The 20,952-nt window shown below is 41.4% G+C and overlaps 3 protein-coding genes across 4 annotated transcripts; all 3 read right to left on the bottom strand.

The window, feature by feature from the left end:
• Positions 1–160: 160 nt before the first annotated feature.
• On the bottom strand, positions 161–2,195 carry ttc32 (tetratricopeptide repeat domain 32). Its single transcript, XM_071919114.2, has 3 exons — positions 2,059–2,195; positions 1,747–1,913; positions 161–1,232 (listed from the first exon to the last, which is right to left on the bottom strand). The coding sequence occupies exons 1-3, from the start codon at positions 2,172–2,174 to the stop codon at positions 1,105–1,107; spliced, it is 411 nt and encodes a 136-aa protein (XP_071775215.1). The 5' UTR covers positions 2,175–2,195; the 3' UTR covers positions 161–1,104.
• Positions 2,196–7,171: 4,976 nt separating this feature from the next.
• On the bottom strand, positions 7,172–12,081 carry matn3a (matrilin 3a). Of its 2 annotated transcripts, XM_071919123.2 has the most exons (5): positions 11,922–12,081; positions 9,349–9,924; positions 7,820–7,945; positions 7,465–7,566; positions 7,172–7,227 (listed from the first exon to the last, which is right to left on the bottom strand). In XM_071919123.2, the coding sequence occupies exons 1-5, from the start codon at positions 12,079–12,081 to the stop codon at positions 7,172–7,174; spliced, it is 1,020 nt and encodes a 339-aa protein (XP_071775224.1). The 2 variants fall into 2 exon arrangements, with proteins under 2 accessions (XP_071775224.1, XP_071775225.1); XM_071919124.2 differs by lacking the exon at positions 7,820–7,945.
• A 764-nt stretch (positions 12,082–12,845) lies between these two features.
• Positions 12,846–20,910, bottom strand: laptm4a (lysosomal protein transmembrane 4 alpha). Its single transcript, XM_071919074.2, has 7 exons — positions 20,707–20,910; positions 18,730–18,850; positions 16,780–16,856; positions 15,789–15,911; positions 14,852–14,947; positions 14,446–14,544; positions 12,846–13,813 (listed from the first exon to the last, which is right to left on the bottom strand). The coding sequence occupies exons 1-7, from the start codon at positions 20,833–20,835 to the stop codon at positions 13,739–13,741; spliced, it is 720 nt and encodes a 239-aa protein (XP_071775175.1). The 5' UTR covers positions 20,836–20,910; the 3' UTR covers positions 12,846–13,738.
• Between the last annotated feature and the right edge of the window lie 42 nt (positions 20,911–20,952).

Genomic DNA, 20,952 nt, shown 5'->3' on the forward strand with positions numbered 1-20,952 from the left:
CAAGCCTCGTTTGCTGTGGGTGAGCTTGATATGTGCCTCTGTGCTGCCCTGTTTGCTGTTTAGAGTTAGTTTCGTGACTTGAGGAGTTGAAAACCTGTCTTGAACACGGAGCATAGAATAAAAAGGCTTTCATCAAGAATTGAATCAAAATAATTTATTGTTCACTCATGGTACAACATATATACATAGTCATTAAAAATATAATTGTTTCCAAACTCAAGAAGTAGCCCATTGTTCCACCAGTTATTACCTTCAAAGGCAAATTGATTGAGACAGTTACATCTTATTAGTGCCAAGGAATTATAATGGATGACTGCCTTCCCTTTATGTCACAGATCACCTTGTGAAAAGATTTAAACTGAAACTGAGACAAAACATGTTTTTCTTTTGCAGCCAACAGATTGCTCACTGCTACTGTAGGCTGGTGTTTGATTATAGTTGTTTTATATTCACAAGCCTCCTCCAAATGTCTGCATGGTTTAGACACTGTATCATGGTGCAGTGACATTTATTACTGACTGTAAAACCCTAGCTCATCATTGTACCTCGTGTGCTTGGGCGGATTAGTCTGTGCTGTCCACTCAAGACTTATTCATTGATACACTTTCATTTATGAGGCCATTCATTTCTTTTTTTTAACTGGAAGGGTCGTGAGGCACTTGGAATAAGGAGCTGTCAGTGCTTTACTTAACCAAGATCTATATTAGCTTGGCCCTCGATCCTGTGGGATGCGGCGGGACTGCTGCCATTTGTTTGCTCAAACAGTGAACATCTGATTTTGCATTTAGCCATCATGTGATTTTGCATGTGCACATTGTTGTATGTTGTTTCTTTGTAACTTTTATGTTTGTCATGATGCTGCTCTCTTGGTCAGGTGTCTCTTAAAAAAAGCGTGTTTAAATAAAAGTGAAATTAAATAATAAAGTTACTCCTGTTTATCTTTGCACCAATTGTGGCCATCTGGAATCAATATTAATCACAAAGACTGCAGTACAACTATTACAATAGAGACATACAGTATGCCACATGTGCCTCAGTGTATCTTTTGCTTAATCACCACATAAGAGGATATATAAAACATGTTCTCTCTAGTCTGTGCAGTTGTCAGTAACCCCTATTGATCTTGTGCTGCTGGTCCAGAAGTGTTTGCTGTAGGCTCACTTTGGCATCTTCAAAATCTGGATTGAGCTTTAAGGCCTGCTGGAAGTCGCTCTTAGCATCTTCGAAAAAACCTGCAAGATAAGGTAAAATGTGAATATATAATGGTTATAAATTCATGCTTTTATCTATGTACTCTCGTACTGGCTTGGCAAAAGTAAGAGTCAGCAGTCCTGTTTCATAGACATCATGAGCACGAGCAGTGCCAGCATTTAAATGAGTGAATACACGGCTCCATCTAGTGTCTTGGAAAAGAACACAGGAAGTTGGCTCCACACCTAGGACCTAAACATTTTTTGGTTAAAACTTGGACTTGGACTTACAAGTTGTCTGGTATACATTTTGTGATAGTCTTTGCAAAAAAAACAACAACTGCAAATTCATTTAGTACAGATTCCTCATCAAATATATTCTTCACTTTCATTTTGGAACTGTCTACTGAAAAAAACAACGTTGCAACGCATAGTCAAATACGGTTTTATTTTGAAAGTCTTGACCGGAAGTCGTGTTTACTTTATTCTGGCTAGCTTGACGTTGACAAAACCGCAGATACCGTGAAGTCATAACACAAAACGTGCCTTTCCTTACCTAATCTATAGTGAACGAGTCCTCTGTTGTAGAACGGTATTTCAAACTGACTGTCGGTCTCTATTGCCGAGCTGTAATCCTCTACTGCTTCATGAAAATCCACCCGGAGGTACTTTATCTGTCCGCGGTTGTTGAGAGCAGTCGCCAGGTTGCTAGCTTCACATCCCCTGTGAATAGGACACAGTAATTAAAAACACGGGTTCATCTGAGTAACAATGAATGGAAATCACACCTAGGAGAGCTAGCTAACGGAAACAAGGGATAACTTAGCACTGTGGCTAGCTAGTTTCATTAAAACAAGACAGCTAGTACCTGGTCTGCAAGCAGGAAGAGATAAACTTTGTGTACAGCTCCTCTGCCTGTTTGAAATTCTGCATTTTAAACTCAGAGTGAGCATGTTCGAGTATTTGCGAATTATCGTCTTCCATGAGTTGAGATTTTGTAATGGTTTGTTTACAGTGTCTTCAGCTACGGAACTGACGTCGAACGAGAAAGCGTCCAATCACGTGCTTCTCAGGTGGGCACGCGCCTTAAAGGTTGGATTTTGACATATTAACAGGGATGTATTGGTAAATGAAAGGTGGTTCAACTATAACTTCCAGTCAGTAATCATCATGAGGCAAACAATCACCAATATAAACAAAAATCATCTATATTTTAGGTAAAGCATTACTTTATGTGTTTTCCTCTTAAATACCCTCTCCTCATATAACGTGCATAATTTTGATACTACATACTATATACTATGAATTTAGGTAACAAATATTTATTTAAGACTAAAAAAGTGGGTAAACTATTCTGCAAATAAAACTGGGTAAACCCTCCACTACATCCCTGATTATTTCCATGTTAAATCACCCACAATAATTTCTGAAGACTTAAAATCCAGACCATGTGGGTTAAATGTAAATACTCAGTAGAACTGGTTGAACAGGAGTTTGTGATATCTAAGGTGAATGTTGCATATTTATTGTAACAGCAGGTGGCAGACTTGACCCAGGCTCATTACATAAAACAACAAAGTGTAGATTATACATCAACATGTTTTGAAGTCATGAGTACAAATAGTGCAGGAGCAATTAAAATAAATTCAAATCATAATATAGTGAAAAATCTCAGCATTTCCTCAACAGTTTTTATATGGAATATTATCCTGATAAATATGATGGAGATGTTTTCCATTTGAAAGGAGATTCTGTGACCTGCACAGACTCAAACATCTGTCTCGGCAGTCTCAGGACAATGCGGCAGCAAATACAACAAGGAGAGCAACCCATAAGCAAACTGGTGAGAAATTCTTGCACGATCTCCCAGGTGAAGAAGTCAACTGTCTTGGTGAAAAATGGCGCCTCAAGGAGCTACAGGTCATTCAGTAGCCGCTTCCTTTGCGGCCCATTTCTCTCCGCACTGTGTGGTCAGGCTGTGAGCAGATCAAAGGGGGAACAGTTTGACCCAGTGGAAGAGGATGTAGGCTACTGCTGGGACAACAGGAATAACATGCAACCTTACACAGTGACGCACTGTGGAAATGTAGGTTAGATGCCTGTGCAGGTCGTTACATCACAAGGATTTACTGCACCCAAAAGCATCCAAAAACTATGTGGGAAAAAATGATTTTAATTGCAAAGAGGCAGGAGTTAGAAATACAAACATTTCAGCATCCATTACATCTCAAGGCTCAAATGTCCAGATCTCACAAAATGAACCGGTTCCACAGCATTGTGTTAGTCATCCAAGATCAGTTTGACCTAACGTCTTTATTCAAAAGCTCATTTGAGCCCGTTTAAACTCCCATCCAACTCGAACCTTTTGGGAAAGGTGAAAGCATTTATTTTGGCAGAGATGACCTGTGCACCTGAGGCAGAGATGCTTGTGTTCGGCCTCCCTGGAGCTGGCGCTTCCTCCAGCGCCCCAAATATTGCTGTTTGCTGAGAGAATTAACACAAAGTGTCAAAGTCCACTCTGGTCTGGCAGAACCAGGCCACACATCCATCATAAGCCTTCATACAGTGACAGACCCACAGCACCGCAGCATTACACTAATCATTACAGTACAGCTTCAGCTAATGTCTTGTTCAATTTTTCAATTCATTTTTCAGTACAAACTCCTTATCTTAAGCGAATACATCACACACTTGTTGAAAATACACAAAAAGACTTATTTAAAAGAGAATTCACATATATGGGAAACAGATTTTGTGAGGCTGTTATTCATTCCTTTCTTATTTTGTGTTTGTAAAGAAGTGAACCCTTTTTTCTTTACAAAATTGTACATTTATTTCTTAACAAAACATGACAAATTCACAAATACACATTACAAATGAGAGTTTGAGAAGACAAAACTATATACAAACCACCAATCCACGGATTCTTCAAAAGGTCTGAAAAATTCTTAAATGAAATATCTAAATTTAAGGCCTTAAAAAGTACTGAAATATCTTAAATGCAGTTATTAGAGGTCTTTTTTCCCGTGCAATAACTGGTTTCTTAAAGCGCTGCATGTCCACTCCTACATTAATACAGAACACGGTTAGTAGTACAATATGCATTATCTATATATTTTGCACTGTAAGTTATTGGAAATAGTGTGTTTTTGCAGGCTTTGTTTCTTTATTTTCTTTAACTGACCTAAAACCCAACTCCAGGTAGTATTAATAAGCTCTTAAAAAGTCTTCAATTTGGCTTTCTGAAACCTGCAGACAGCAAACAGGTAGAATAAAACAAAAATACACAAGGCTTCACAGCTTCTCTGATTCATTTCTATGACGCTGTGCATCTGTGTGACATCACAGATTAGAGGGTGGAACAAAGTCTTCTCTCTTGTTTCTGTCTGCAGGAAACAACAGTGAATCACCATTAGCACAGGCCTGTCTGACCTACAGCTATGGAAAACATATTTAAAAGCAGCCGATTCAGTGGTATCCCCCTTTAAGTAGGACCAAATACACTTAATAGCACTAATGCATAGGTGCATTAGTCCTCAATGAAGATATACTATAGTGTTAGTAGTTTACTGTGAGGGATTTGGGAGATTTGACATATCACTCCAAAATATGTATGTGGAGATACAAAAGAGGCATTATATCAGTCCCTTATATAACTGAATTCCTATGTCTCTATTTCTACGTCAATATAGAAAGGTAAATATCCTGGTGGAGCTCCAGTGGATTTCTATTAACAATGTGTCAAAATTCACCCTGTCTTTACGGAAACAGGTCAGTGAAAGATCTCTTCCTTCAACATCTTCATTCGGAAATACATCCTATTCAATCACTAAGCAGACAAATCTATGACTGCTGACATCGTTGGCTTGACTGACCTGTGTAACTGATTCATTGGAGTACTAAATGATTTACAGCACCCAGAACCTCTAGTGGTTATCATCTTGTCTTTTTCACACCTTCAGCTTTGCCAGAAATACAACAGAGAGAAGTCATCACGCTCCTGGCTTGTTTGTCTGAAGCAGCGCTGACAACAGAGCTGCTCTGTCTGCTCTGTCTGTGTGAGGCAGTGAGTCAACACTCCAACGTTTACCTCCAGTCTGGTTTGGATCCTCTCCCTTCCTTTTTTACCAGCCAGCTGTTTTGTGTTTGTTTGCCATTTCAGCGGCTTTCATGGTTACCACACACACAGGCGGTCAGAGAGGTGGGCCCTGCCAGTGTATCAGTGTGAAGAAGATGAATGGGACTGGCACGCCTCTGCTACTTTCATATTAAAAGTTAAAATGAGGGGAGGGAGAGGTGGCGGAGGAAAAGACTATTAAAGATCCCGGTGTGTGTTTTCATAAGGTTTTAGTGACAACGGTGGAAGATAAAATATTATGTTTATCGCCTTATTAAAAAGAATGTTAGGATGTTTTATTACATGGATAATGAATGGTGTTTTTATGAGGTCATGTTGGGGAAATCTGTTTTTTCCATGTGACCTCATATTAAGCATTCCAACAATTCCCATAAATGTCTATAAATCTAGATATTAAGTTGTGGGAGCTTACAGTGAGAAGTGGATGAGGATGTTTAAAGAAAATAATGCTTTAACATGACTTATCCTTTACATATGTTTGCAGACAATGGAGCACAACATACCCATACCTGTATTTTGAGTTCTACGTAAATTATGAATATTCAAATTTGAGTCAAATTCTCCAAAACATTTATAAATACAGAAATTCACAAATTCCAGATTGTATCTTTATGGAACATTGTGCTTAAGCTTTCATGTTGTCAGTCTTTGTAAAGCTCAGACAAAAAAATTTAGGGTGAAAAAATGTCTTGAATCCAATAATTGAATGGAAACAAAGACACTAGTGGCTTTTCAACATTTAAGCATTTCAACAAGGAACCCCATACTGCTTACATTACAGATAGAGCTTTGAATGTTTTAAGATTATGTCAAAAAAGTGGGATGTTACACATAATATTGTCATTATTACTCTCCAGTCAGGAGCTCATGCTGACCCAGTGGGCTCATGAAGACAAAACTGTCCACAACAAACTCCTCTGTGGTTTCTTTATTGTCCAATTTACCCGTTTGTTTACATTTATAAATCTTAAAAAACATTATACATCTCATAACATTCACAGACACACAGGAGGTTGAGGTTTATCTTCCTTGTCACACAATTCAAACTTTGTATAACATCTCTATTTAAGAGCTTATATGGTAAAGAACAAATACAATTTGATTGCAACAGCTTATATGGAAAGAATATAAGGTGAAAATAATACAAAAAATAACAATTTAGTAATTTGCAAAGATATCTAATGCAGATACTACTTCACTGTTTATATATACTAGAACATAAATTCACAAAAACTAAAGTTTGTTATAACGTAAAACCATTTTAGACATTTTCATGTCACATTTATTTTTTCTTTACACATTTTCTTATACAGAGAACTACTACTATATATGTTTTTTGTCCAAACAGGACACATTAATAATACATTGATCCACAGACTCTCACAGCAAAAACAATAGGAACAATATTCATTTTATTTGGTTACTATACATTATCAAACTGCTCTCATGTAGGTATTTAGAGGAAATATTGTAAATATTTCTTACAGCAGTTTCAACGGTCATACATCCCCAAAATCTCATACTAAATGTAGGTATTAAACTGTCAGCAATCCACTCCTTGGGTATTTTTCATAAAGTGTCAGTAACTTGAGGCATATGGGCTTTTGTGTCTCACGGCTCCACTTGACCTGTGGTTGAGATCCATAGGTATGAGGGGGAGAGGTGGGAGGAAGGACATGTCTGTGTTGCAGTGGTCCGTGTCTGTGACGCTGACAGGAAGCTTATGAGCCGGCCGGCTCTGCGGAAGGTAAATAAACAGAGGTCAAACTGTGTGGTGGGTGGGAGGCTTTTACTACCCATCGTCCCAGAAAGACACTGTCAATACTTACCACTGTGTCCGCCTTTAAACCCGGCCCACCATGTTCTCCAGCTGCTCCACCCTGCCCGTCACATCGGCTAGTGGGGTCAGTCAAGGCATTTGGGACAATTAAACAATGATGAAATGAGAATGAGAAATGGTTGTGATGAGGCTCTGTTACAATTGTGCTTCACCAAACTGCAGTTAGTGACACTGTATTCCCATAACCACACTAGCATATAGAAATAATCAGCTGCCATCTGAGTGTGCAGTGCTACAGAGAATGTATATAGTGCAGCGTTTAGTTTTCCATCTGAAACAACACACAGAAAGGATATGTCTGGCTGTGAGCTGCTGGATGGCCGTCTGCGTCTGCTTCTGGAACGCCAGTCTGGCCTCGCATTTACAGGGATCCACCACCACCACCTCCACCTTCGCCTCTTCGCCAGCACAGAGCAAATTTCACATCAGTGTAACAGATCATGTACAAAGCCAAAAGCACACAAAATACCACCCATCCCACATTTCCCAACTAGGCTTCTCTTCACAAATCATAGCTGATGACTGAAACAAATGCAAACACATTTTTGTCTGGGCAGATATTCTACAATATTAATTAACCGGCTCCACCAACACACACTATTTATCAGTCAAAAGTCAAAAGCAGAATGACAGTAACCCTTGTGTTCTTACGTTTTAGGGAACACGTTTTCTTGTCCGCGTTCAAGATATAACCGTTCCGGCACTTGCAGTAATAGGAGGCGTTGCTGTTGACACATACGTGCTCGCATTCGTGCCCCATGGCACAGGGGTCCAAACCTGGAATAAATCGGGATTAAGGGATGCCGCTGTCAGGATGGCAGCATGGGTACAATTTCATAGGCTGGCATATAGCTGGGTGTCTTGGGTGAAGTAAGGTGGTGCTCTAATTGATGTGCAAAACAAAGCTTCCCCTTGCAACAATAATCTAATAAACTTAATGAGTTATTATCATTCTCTTTCCATGGTGGGCAGTTAGACAGAAAAAAAAAATAGAACTATTTTGTAAGGCTGACAAACAGAAGTAAAATAACTTATTTTTACCTAACAATTTGATGAAATTCTAGATACATTTTGTCTGTCCAAAAGGCATTTTTGTAAGTGTCTGAAAGGTGTTTGTACTCAGATGTTATTGCCATGGTGACAGCATGTCACTTGTGGTGGAAAATCTGGTCCGTTCATACACCTTCACCACATCTCAGCCAAGGTAATTTGCATACTGATTAGGTTCACTGTGTGTTGGACAACACAGGTAAAATCACAAAGTACAACAGTAACAATGTTACATGAGCAAATCATTTCAGAAAAAACAGTGAGACAAAACAAACATCAGACAGTAACATGGACAACTTTCAAAAGTCCCAGTAGAACCTCAATTGTTCAGACCACTGAAATCTGAAAAGACCAATAACTCTACAGACAGTATATATTTATACAAATGTAGCCATGCGAAAAGTAATTCAGTTAAAAATATAATCTGTGAAAAATGCAATTAAACATATTTCATCTGCAAGACTGATAGGGCATTTTGGAATTCATCTGCATGCAAACATTTTATATTATGAATATATTATGAATATGATCTATACCCATTTCAAGTGTATTTCAGTCATCCAAATATTTCACTAGTCTGGACGCCTTCTATTCCTGAGTGGTTTGAACTAGTGAGGTTCTACTGTACAGTTAAATCATTGTAATTGTTTTATAGTTTCAAATAAAAAGTACAGAAGGGGATAAATTCAAAGCAGTCTCTTTGTAATGATGCTTTGATTGCAAAACAAATCACTTATTATGATCTATTATCTAATAATCACTTTGCAGTTGAAAATGTACTATGTACTTTTGTGCTAAAAAAAAAAAAAAGAAGCTGAAAGTTTAGGACCAAATGGCCCCAATACTTTACACTGGGTTTGACTTAGCAGCTACAAGCCAGTTCTAGTGCCGACATCTGCAGTCCACGTGGGGGTTGGAGTGTTTGGAGTATCTGCATTTGTATTTATCCTTAAGATTTACTAACTAAACAGTTTACATTTGGCCCCATTATTATTCTATATTCACCAATAGCAACTCAAATGATCAATGGCGTGCCACTTCACCCCCTGCAGACTGTAGGTGTCCCTTACTGAGGAACTAGAACCAGGGTTAATGGGAGGAAAGGTCTCGTCGGCCCCTCTCTGTCCTACCGCACAGGGTCTCCCGGAACTTGGAGGTGAGCTTTTCGATAACGCCGTAGGTCTCCACGTAGAACACGTGGTCGTCCAGGGGGATGCTGGCCATCAGCTGCAGGGAGCGCATGTCGGCGCGGTCCACCCCGACGGCGTAGATCTCGATGCCGGAGGCCCGGGCCGTGGCGGACACCTCCTCCACCTGGTCTTGAGGTCTCCCGTCCGTCACGATGATGGCCACCTTGGAGATGTTCCTGGAGCGCGGCCGGGCGCCGGACTGCTCGGTGAAGGCTTCGTTCATGGCCGTCTTGATGGCCAGGCCGGTCATGGTGCCGGCGGCCAGGGGCTCGATGCGGGTGATGGCCTGCTTCATGTCGGGTTTGTTGAGATGGTCTTTGAGCAGGAACTCGATCTTGACCGTGCTGGCGTAGTTCACCACGGCCACTCTGGTGGCGTCTGGTCCCACGTCCAGCGTGTCGACCATGTCGGCCAAGAAGATCTTGACCTTCTCGAACTCGCCGGGACGCACGCTGCGAGAGCTGTCGATGATGAAGACCAGGTCCAGTGGGCGACTCCTGCACTGAGAGTCTGTTTCTGGTGATCAACCAAAGGCATTGCAGCACTTCAGTCCCTTTCACGCTACAAACCCAGTTCATTATTCACAAACCACATTCATGTTTGTCGGCTGAATGACATCTTTCACAGGGAGAGTGCTTCAGTTAAAAATCAAGAGGAGCATTCAAACAGTTCGGGATGCACAATGCTGGTTCCTAGGGTAATAAAAGGAAACTGTTGGCACACAGGACCATCAGTTGTGCATCCCTGCAGTGGTAAAATGACAGACATGAAACCAAGAGGTTAGCTTTTGGTAAAATGATATAGTATGCCATACTAGAAGAACATACTAGAAGACATACTGTATCCTTTCAATGATCAAAAGTCCACCACAGACTTCTCACAGTTCTTATCCTTTTGTCTCATTTCTCTGAATGAAAAGGATGTTTGGTCCCAACTCATTGAAAAAGTGAGTTGAAAAAGTTGAGCTGAAAAGGTTACACTCAAAGATGGTGCAAGTGTTTTAAGAGCCCTGCCTGTCAAATCACATATACCCACTGTAGTAGTTTCTAATGTCTCAATAAAGAAAAAAACACTTATGGACAGTTTTAGCCCTGTCTTATTTCCTTGGGACACCCAGCAGCTGTACTTGGTTTTGTTTTGCTGCACATCCTGCTGTTAAAGTCAGAGAAGTTTTCTTCTATTTCATTCCCCTCAAATGTGTCATAGTCAAAAACTCAATTTCATCACCTAAATCAAAGTGACCTGTACATAAGTGGAACTTGCACATTTCTATCATTTGTCAAATTAAAACATAAAGAGCTGCCCTGCAAAGCATTGAGGTGCATTGATTGGGTTGCAAAGCAAACCTGACTAGGAATATTCTACCTGTCTCCACAGGACTGACGGTGGTGATGATGCCGCTTTGGGTACTGACCGGTAGCGTCACGGGGGCGGTGGTCTCCACTGGGGGCACAGTGGTCTCCACCACCGGCAGGGTGGGGGTCACCGGTGGCATCGTAGTCACTGGTAGAGTTGGTGGAGCGGTGGGCCGGTATACCTCTGTTGTGGCTGGCAGAGTTGGAGGGACGGTGGGAAGGTACACCACAGGTGTTGTTGGCACCGTAGGGCACGGACCTTTCAATTTGTAATGCCCCCACACAGGGAGTGGACCTTTGACCCTTTGGTGGTGGGCTACTGGTGGAGAAAGGCCTTTGTATATGTGTTGGTGGTGGTACATTTGTGGTGGCACTGGCCCTTTGAATCGGTGGTGATAAGGTGGCATGGGGACTGAGGGTCTGTGGTAAGTCACTGGTGGAGATAGAGGAATAGGTCGATACACTACCGGTGGAGGGATCCGTGGTGGCTGGTGGTGGTAGTGATACCCTCTATACCTGTAATCACTGCCGTGAACTATGGGCCACCAGAAAGGAGAAGCGATAGAGCACATTAGTAGGTTGAAAGTAGGGCAATGGGAGAGTGTGTAAGTTGTCTTTGTGTATACTTAGTAAGTTGTCTGTGTAGTACAAGATGATATGAAAATGACCTCTGCTTTTTTAAGAGCAGGGATAAATGATTAGTTGAAGCATGAGTGTATTTTCAGCAGCCTGGGTCGTTTCAAACAAGCTGAGAGATTACACAGGGCTTGTGAAACGCTGAGTCAACTGTAGATTTCATGCATGTTGTGTTTGAGAAAAGTGTGAAGTCCTGTTGTTATATTTGGTTAGCCAAAATTATTGAAAGATGAAATACCTAGTCCTACTAATACTTATTCCTGAGTTCCATTAAATAAGTAGGCTAGGTCTAGCTTCTAAGCTTGCATTGTTTTTTAACTAGGAATAATCAAAAGTTCAAAATAAAATTTGGTATGGCAATTTTTTAAGCACGTGACAAATTGTATTTGCTTTGACGTGAACAATATTATCCTGGTAACAAATAACATTCAGAGATATCATGAAAAAGTAGACATACTAACAGTTTAAGTCTAAGTCAAAAACATGAATAGAGGGTTGTAAGAGGTCTTCAGTAAAACTTACTTGCTGGATTCAGCGTCCTGTGCGGTGGTCGGGCAATATTTCTGGTTTGCGCAAAGCTCTGAGCAGATACAGGGTCCACTCCACTGAGGTGGTATGTGGCCAGTACATCAGACAGCAGCAGTGAAGCGCAGTAGAAGAGGCTCCAGAATAAAGACTTCATGGCTGCAGTGTCCTCTGCTGTCCGCCCGGTGCCTCCTCTCGGTCTGCAGGTCCTGTGCTCAGCGGGGGCCCGGGAGCTGCATTTGAGGAGCGCTCACCCACACACGTCAAACCCTCTGTCCAATCCCAGGGTGGGACATAGACATCCCTCTGCCATGCTAAAGGATGGTATGTAACAACTCAAATAATCTCTCCCATTCTGGTCAATTTGGGGGGACTGCCTAGTCTGTATCTAAATTACCATTGTAATTATGGGTTAGTAAGACAGTATGCGCATGACAGGTAGCCAACAATTGATAGCCTTCAAGAAACCTGGCACGTAGGCTACATGTCCCTAAATAGCCTATTTTAGCAATAGCTCAAAAAAGTGATTTTATAAGTTAAGATGCATTATACATTTTTTAATGAGAAGAAATCTTACATATTTAATCAATGTAATAATTAAATATTTAATTATGCATTATGCTCATGATGCCGTCTCAATAAAATAGGCAGATTTGTGAACATTTTGGCAGCCGTAACCCGTAACAGGCCTAGAGCCATTTGATATATTGAATTTAAAGTAGATAGTTCCCGTCCTCAGTTCTGATTGGCTGTCACGTTTCAGTCCGTTGTAAAATAACCGATAAAAGCACCTTTGACCACATAAATCAATTAAGATATTAATGCGCCAACCGAAAACCAGCACTCAAACCGGTACTAGATGCTATAGTTTCCCTATTGAAATGACTTCACAACGACATAAAAAAGACACAGAGTCAAATGATGGATACAAATGTTTTGAACTGTTTATTGAAGCCAAATGTCTTTACACTAGGATCAAAATATGTTATTAACAATAAAGAAAGGGGGGGGGGGGGGGGGGGGGATTAGCATGCAACTACTAAATGTTCACAAGACTAGCCGTTTTGCTCCAGATCCCAGGTGAGACAGCAGCCCTCTGTTTTCTCTCTCCTTCACTGTCAGGTCTCAGCTGGAAAACTATTCACTAGCTTTGCTAACACAAGGCAGTATCACAGAGGGAAGCGGAGAAGGATGAACATGGCAGGGTGATGTACTGACCCACAGCGATGCTAAATAAATAACAGAACAGACAAAAAGTGCTACAAACATCTCCATCCAAGACTTAGATGGAATAAAATCTAGATCTTCATAATTAGGGGGAAAAAAAACCCAAACACAATTCAACAATAAGAGTTATAATAAGTGGATTGTCATAAGAGATTTTTTTTTCCTTTTACACTTCATATATCAATCTAAAGATAGGATGGTGCTGGATTGATGATAGCATTTTCAAGCAATTAAATTTTCACAAGTATCCCTTTTACTAAGACATAAAAAAGGCTAGGAGGGAGGAGGGAGGAGGGTGGGGGGGTCGGCTGGTAGGTTTTGTTGCCATTTAAACATCTCAATCATTCATTTAAAGAGAACTCAATATTTCCCGCCTTTCTCCTCTCATACCTACAGGATGTGCGGTTGGGTTAGGATGCTCCGGGGCTCTATTGAAATGCATTGGATAGGGTTAAACAAGAAGTTTGGAGTGGCCATACACATACACAGCGAGGAAGGGGTGTTGGCAAAGGGTTAGTGGGGGAGTGTAGGAGTGCATATGATGGTGTGTGTGTGTGTGTGTGTGTTTTGGCAATGGGGGTGGGTGCTTAAGCAGGCATGTAAGGGGGAGGGGGTTCCTTCTCTGGCATCTTCATTGCCATCTCATAGGTGGGCAGGATGTACTAGAGGAGAGAAAACAAAACATTATTTTACTGTCTGCTGACAAAAGACAGCTAAATATGTCAAAGTACACATAGCCAAAATCATGCCAGGCTGACAAAAATACAAATAAGGTATTCAGATTTGGTCAATCTCAAATGACATGATTGAAATGGGAATTTATGAATATTGGACAAATGCATACCCTGCTTAGCCTTTCCTCTCTGTGTGTCATCTATGAGAAAGCTAATACAGACTTGGGCTAAAATGCATAAAATAAATCAGTCTAAGTCTCTGTTTTAAAGTGCTTACAGTATTAGATAGGTGGAGTTTGCATATATGACAATAGAAAAAGTGTGAGAAACTTTACAATCATGTGAAAGTATTTCAGTCAATTTTTAGTACTTGAAAATTTAACCGACATCATCTGAATTTTCCTGACGTGGTAAACCCCAGCAAACAGGTACTTCATGCAATGACTCTGCTCAAGACTCAAGTGTGTGAAAGGCACACCACCTGCTGGCTATACTGAAGTATTACATGTTGCAACGCCTGAGAGTTCACAGTCCCCGGGGGAATGTGTTTTCACCATGTGACATTAGATCCTACCCATAAAGCGTATGGGCAAACAGAGGGCTTCGGGTAGTTTGCATACCTGGGGAGGGGCCTCGAAGGCAGGGTAGACCGCGATCTCTGGCATGTTCCTGTTGTTGATGTACTTGTAGCAGTTCCACACACAGTTGATCAGGTAAGCCTGCAAAGACAAACAAGATTAGTAGTTGAACTTTCCTTCTGTTTTTAAGTACAATATATTAAAGCTTAACACATCTGAACAGAGGAAAAACCTGTGGGAACATTGGAGTCATGCATTTTTCTTCAAGTGTCATTTGAGTTGGAATAAACCCTTACTTTAAAATATTTACATTATCAAAAATACACCACATCCACCATATGGCCTAACCCTTAAGATTGAAGAGTTTTGCTCTGAAAGGACATTATTTGAGCCAACACGATCATTTGGCTTGACAGAATAAATTTTGCATGATTATAAACAATTTCACCTTGAGGATGATGAGGAAGGCAAAGAAGACCAGGACAAAGAGCAGCAGGCAGCTGGAGTCCAGAGACAGGAGGTTATCTTTGTAGGGGAAATCCGGCTGAGGAGGAGGAGAATTAAATTACTGTTTACTACCACACTATCAATAAGATAAGATACAACCTAATGATCCCCCTAGGCAATTTGGGCTGTTGCAACAGCAAATGGTAATAGAATACAGCATTATAGTTGGGTAATTATTAATACCCAGCTGTTATTTCCACAATCCAAGTCTTAGCACACTGACACTTCTCAGCCTCAGGAACCATGTCCATGTCCTGCAATACTCAAGTGATTTTGTGCATCTCATCCTATTCAGTGCAACTACATACACATTATATACTGTATATTATATGTACAGTCCACTATGACTTGCACAGTCCCTTTGCACTTCATGTAATACTTTTATTGACCCCTAGGGAAATTCTCTCTAAGCTTTGCTCCCGTCTACAAGGAGGTCAAGGCCCAACGTGAGCTACAGAATGTAAGCTCTTAATCATCCTTGTTCTATAATGTCAGTATATACTGTGGTACTATGCATGTTTAATATACACAGAGCATTTAATGATATGCTCTGGCAGAGAGGAGAAAGCAGCAAGCTGGCTCATTCTTTCTTTCCCTACTTACTGAAATGGAAACGTCATCATGTGTGGTGTGGAAAGCGGAGATATATGATATAGAGATATGGCCTAGCATCGCAAATATCTTCTGTTAACAACAACTGAGGATAATTTTGGCCAGATGCTCCACAGGCTCCAAGTGTTGTCAGGATTCTTAGCTAAAATTATGTTTCTGTGAAGTAGCTTTGAGAAAAGTAACTGTTTGACGTCTGCACCACACCGGTTGCTGTGCTGCAAGACATTGGCATGGGGCGTGTTCATGTTTGTGGGTGTTGGACTGACCAGCTGGTCCAGGTAGTCCTTGATCCTGGGCAGGTAGGTGAGAGAGCTGATGGCCACCAGGCAGCTCAAAGCAAAGTCAAACAGCTGGTAGCAGAAGAACGGGATGAGCCAGCCGTCACGATGCTGAGGAAAAAAGGGTAAGAGGGAGAAAGAAAAACATATTACCGACCGACTCCATCAGATGGGCTCGGATCCTATTGTGTAACTCAATCCTTAACTGTGTCACTTCACAAGGGATTCTACAGGCGCTCTGATCGTCGTATTCTAGCAAAAGCTCAGTGTATTCTGTATGGCCTTGACAAAAATCTAATTCAATCTCAAGATACCTACACTATGTAGCAAGGTACTGAATATCCATTTCTATATCATGATCAGCGGTACAACATTAAGGGGTATTTCAGTGGGATACTACGGCAACAGAGGCGGTGCACCGCCACACTACATTGAGAACAGGGAAACTACTACAGTTGTCTGGGGAGCATGTACTTGCACAGCTAAAGCATAACTCTTGCAGACTGCCGACATTCACCGTGTGCCAAGCCTGCAGTTGGGTGTCATGCTTTAACTGTGCAGTCATCCAAACTAGCAGCTTATCGCAGGTCCACATCAAAAGGCTATCAAACCTGTCAGTCTTGATGCCATCAGGCAGGCCTGTGAGGTAAAGATGACAGGCATGAGGACATCGCAGTGTGTGCCACACTCATCGAATCTTGGAAGCAGCAAATCTTTTGAACATGCAGCTAAAATGTACTGCGGTTATACAGTAAAAACAGAGGAGGGTGCTTGGATATTTCCTGTTTTACTTCTTGCCTACCTGTAGAGTTTAGTCTAGTGCTATTATTACACAACTTAAAGGCAATGTTTGACATGCATATACATTTTGGGACCGCATGTTCGCATAACAAACCATGACAGCACTGTAAATACAGTATATGCTGTCAAGGGGCTTGAAAATGTCATCTGTTTGCCTCACGCACACACACACACTTACAGTAATGGCTCCATACACCATCATGGCACTGATAGTGAGCATCAGCAGAGAGATGGCAAATCCAACACAGGCATTCTCTGTATAAGAAAAAGTGAGAATAAATAAACTGACCAAACCCAGGCAAAGATTAATTACAATTTTAACACAATTAAAACCTTGAATTAAACCTATGTTATAGTGAGTGCAGAAACATGGGTATTGGCCTGTGCTCTAAAGGCAGCACTGATTTGCATGTAGTGTAACTGGAGAGTCTCCTGGGCTTCCCTCTTGCCTGCTGACTCTCTTTAAAGGCTGGCTCTGGGGAGCTGTTTAGCTTCTCCCTATCAGCCACTCAGTGTCTGTAAAAACACACTGAAACTCAGGCTGGGATAATTAAAAGGCCTGCCTTTCACATCCACTTCATTTCTCTCTCTCTCTCTCACTTCCTCTAACTGTTCTGCCTGTTGCGCTGGAGAGATTTGCTTATGAGCAAGCTGGTGGAGCAATGCAGTCCAGGGAAATTCCTTTGTTATTCTCTAGTTCAAGCAGGAAGCTGTTCTAAATCACTGTATGACACTGTCAGAGGAATATAGTTACAGATGTCATCTGTAGCTCATCGTTAGTTTACTGAGATTGAAACTGTATCCTAGGGCCAGACAATGTGTCCGAAATGGTTATTTTGGACACAGTATTCAGTGTTAAAAGAAATTCCCATATAGAACACACATTGTTATATGACATTGGTAGTAAATGTGGGTCTCTTCTTCCACCATGCTCACTCACTTTTTTTTTTTAAACCAAAATATTAAAAGTGATAATTTGTGATTTTTCCATTTCATTTCAGTTAGGCTTAGAGGCAGGAATTAGTTTTACTTTCAAGTTTTTGTGTTTTTATATGATTTGATGATGATGATGATAGGCTACTTTTAATCTTCACTTTAGTTAATTACCTTCGTTAATAGAAAACAGACAACATAAACCCTTAAACCCAAGCCTGGTGATCATTTCCACACGTTTTGCCTGACCTGGCCCTGATCACGGAGGAAAATGAGTCTGGCCTGATGAAGCTGCACTAATTGTCAGGAGTAATGACAGCCCAACCAGTCTGTGAATGCCAACATTGTGTGTGTGGGCTGTAGACAACACCCACTGCCCTGTGTGTTGGCATGGGCCTGCTGTGGGAAGGTCAGCCCACCACAGTCTTTTCCTCTCCTCTCCCGCTGAGTCACTGTTTCAGAAAAATGAAGAGGCCTTCACAGAGTCGGCCAACAAAACAGCAGCTGGCTAGGAAGAAAGGCACTCGGAGCACTGCCCAGCTCCTGGTTCTGAGTTAAGCCAACACTGCTTTTAAGTGGTACAGGTGAATATGATGACATAGGATATAGCTGAGCTGAAATGCTTCAAGCAATAAAAAGGAGGAATCAGGCATTTGGTCATCAGCGACAGTCAGTCTGGCTCTTAGGAGTGCAGCATCATATGAGAAAATTACTGTAAATGACACACAGATGGAGCAGACAGACCTCACTATATACTGCAGTAAAAGCTCCAACATTGGTGACACCGCAGCCAATTTCTATTACTGTACTATCGTGATTACCAACATTTTTAGACTACAACATGTACGCAGCACAGCAGAGTTGTTTTGCCTTCATGAGCAGTTTTATTTTGCACAGTCAGAGGGAAGCCCCTCTCCCCAAGGAACATGCATCACATCTTCAACCTCAGCATAACAGCAGCTCATGGGGGAAAGGCCCACCATGGCAGAATGCAGTCAGTATATGGTTGTGTACAAATGTGTGAAGATTTGGATTAAATATTTCAGTGCAAGTTCAATGACTTTTAGTCCTAGCAATTTAGCAGATTTTGATTGATTCTGTGGTAATAGCATTTAATGGGATATTGTGGCAACAGCAAAAAATGTATGCCGGCCCATGCCATGTGCCAAACTGCCAAACAAGTGTTACTGCTTACCAGACATCCTGTCTGAGGCAAAGTAATGGTCGATGACCTCATACTGCAGGTCGATAGTGGGCACGTTCTCCGGGTGGGTCACAGCCACAGTCAGCAGGATGCCCATCAACAGGTTGACTACCTGGGGAGGGGGAGAAGGTAAAAAGGATGAAGCATTTTAAGCAAGAAGGGCAACCTTTGGACAGGCAATGCTATAAAGTAAAGATTAGGTCAAAGTAGACCTCAATTAAACAGACTGATTGTTAGTGCCAGGTTCCACAACCAGGTCAACATCCCATCCACTAATCTACCAACTAACTACTGCACCTAACTCCAACTGCCCTGTACGGTGGATTCAACTGCAGAATATTCTAGCAGTCTAGAAGACATTGTTCACTCAGGGATAGCATTCAAGGCCATATCTTGGTGTTGAACAGAATTAATAAATCATTCCCATTATTTCCTGATTCATTTTGTATTTCTGTCATAGGGGTAATGATTGATTTTTCATGTATAATCTTTTACCAGTGGGTGCCGGTACACAAAGTAGCCAAGAATATAGTGAAGAAATTTCATACCCCTGTGCATGCTTCTTAGTGGACTAAAGAATTGTATTTGTTGAAAAAAGGAGAGTGGGCCGTCCATCCTCACCCTCGCAGTTTTTATTTATTCTGACAACTGCAATAGGGACATGGAGTAGGGAGGTGCAGGAGAAAAAGTTCTGGTGGGATTAAATTCTAAAACAGATTGTTTGGTGAAATCCTTCTGCAGTCTTTCTTGAGTGTAATTACATTGATTGTACACAAGTCAGGAAAGTAACTTTTATCCACTGGCCACAGGGACTGGGACATCTAAAATTTGCTGGCCCTTTTCACCATTTTACCAACCAGCTTTTTCTTTTTGCAATAACAGAATAGGATTCCCAATCAATGGTCAGTTGCCTGCTATAATGGCTGGTACAATACACACATTTATCAGACTTTATCAGTCCAAATTGTACAAGCCGGTTTATGCCCTGGCCCATATGTAGTTGTACAATTGATTGCTGTATTAGCTTTTAATGACAAGTGTAAACATGGTGGAAAGGTGTCAATCATGATACTATGTCACTGTGAAAAGCAATCACACATATTTGTAAATAGAAGAACATGGCTCACATAGTCAGTGTGCATCAAGTATCAGACAGCTGGTAAGGATTCAGAGAGGGATTTCAAAATGCATGACTGAAACCAGCAACGTTTGTTATGTAATGTGGGATAGCGAGAAAGGATTAATTCAACTGTAGCAGTGATGCAGGGGCAAAATGTGCACTAAGGACAACGAAGGGTAACAGTCACCTAAACAGGCCTATGAGACACAGCTACAAATGTTAGCTAACGTTAAACCACAAAGGGGAAGGGATTCATCTCTCCGTCCTGTGGTGAACTAACTGGCGAGCACTGCAGATTCCTCACTCGCTAAACTTGTCATGATTTGACTAGCGTTAGCTGGACTGCTAGCCAAGTGTCGGCTAACTAACGTTAGCGTGCGATATGGGGCAAGCGTCAGATGAAATTTAATGAATCTTTCAACCCATCCAGGTGCTACTAGACACGTTGTAGAGACTCGTAAACAATTTAGCTAACCATTTTCAGGACGGATCAAGCTGTACTGACACTGGCAATTTAAATTTGTGAACGTAGCTAGTCAACAGTTCCAAGTGATAACCAGCTAACACGGCTAACGCTAACGCTCCGTTAGCTATATAGGTAGCAGCTGGCCAGGTCCCCCTTAAAACCGTCATATTGTCGCCTAACTAAATGTGCAAATATTGTCAACGACCGAGATGCATTCTCACACAAGTCGTAAACGTTGTCTAGGTAGTTAAATTTAAGTAACTTGCTACTTGTATCTAACTTAACCACCTAGCCGAACTTAACGTTAGCTTAAGTCGTTGGCACATTTAGTGAGTTAGCTAGCTAACGTTAGCTTGCTAACTTGATCAACCATTTTACGTACCATATACCATGTTCCAAGGATGATGGTCCCCGTCCTCACATGGCAACATCCACAACATCTCGTGGTGTACAGTCTGTCTCGACTAGGCTTAAAATGATGCATGTCGTCCTCTAATGTAGGGAGAAACATCGGGAGAGCTAGCCGAGGAGGAAAATCTTCTCACCATCAACAGCCACCTCAAACGGAACGCCCACACTACTTCCCCGAGAATCTGCGCGACACCGTAGATGAAAACAAACGCGTTCA

Source organism: Centroberyx gerrardi, chromosome 18 (assembly GCF_048128805.1).
Source record: "Centroberyx gerrardi isolate f3 chromosome 18, fCenGer3.hap1.cur.20231027, whole genome shotgun sequence".
Classification (NCBI taxonomy): domain Eukaryota; kingdom Metazoa; phylum Chordata; class Actinopteri; order Beryciformes; family Berycidae; genus Centroberyx; species Centroberyx gerrardi.

Excerpts from the sequence above, each read along its gene's own strand:
- laptm4a (XM_071919074.2), bottom strand. The coding sequence starts at position 20,835 with ATGTTTCTCCCTACATTAGAGGACGACATGCATCATTTTAAGCCTAGT. Across the intron at positions 16,857-18,729 it reads TGCCTCAGACAGGATGTCTG|AGAATGCCTGTGTTGGATTT; the intron begins GTAAGCAGTAAC and ends TTTCTTATACAG. Across the intron at positions 15,912-16,779 it reads TGGTGTATGGAGCCATTACT|CATCGTGACGGCTGGCTCAT; the intron begins GTAAGTGTGTGT and ends TTTTTTCCTCAG.
- ttc32 (XM_071919114.2), bottom strand. The coding sequence starts at position 2,174 with ATGGAAGACGATAATTCGCAAATACTCGAACATGCTCACTCTGAGTTT. Across the intron at positions 1,914-2,058 it reads TCTTCCTGCTTGCAGACCAG|GGGATGTGAAGCTAGCAACC; the intron begins GTACTAGCTGTC and ends TCCTATTCACAG. Across the intron at positions 1,233-1,746 it reads ACTCGTTCACTATAGATTAG|GTTTTTTCGAAGATGCTAAG; the intron begins GTAAGGAAAGGC and ends CTTATCTTGCAG.
- matn3a (XM_071919123.2), bottom strand. The coding sequence starts at position 12,081 with ATGAAGTCTTTATTCTGGAGCCTCTTCTACTGCGCTTCACTGCTGCTG. Across the intron at positions 9,925-11,921 it reads CAGGACGCTGAATCCAGCAA|AAACAGACTCTCAGTGCAGG; the intron begins GTAAGTTTTACT and ends GTTGATCACCAG. Across the intron at positions 7,567-7,819 it reads GAAAACGTGTTCCCTAAAAC|AGGCGAAGGTGGAGGTGGTG; the intron begins GTAAGAACACAA and ends GTGCTGGCGAAG.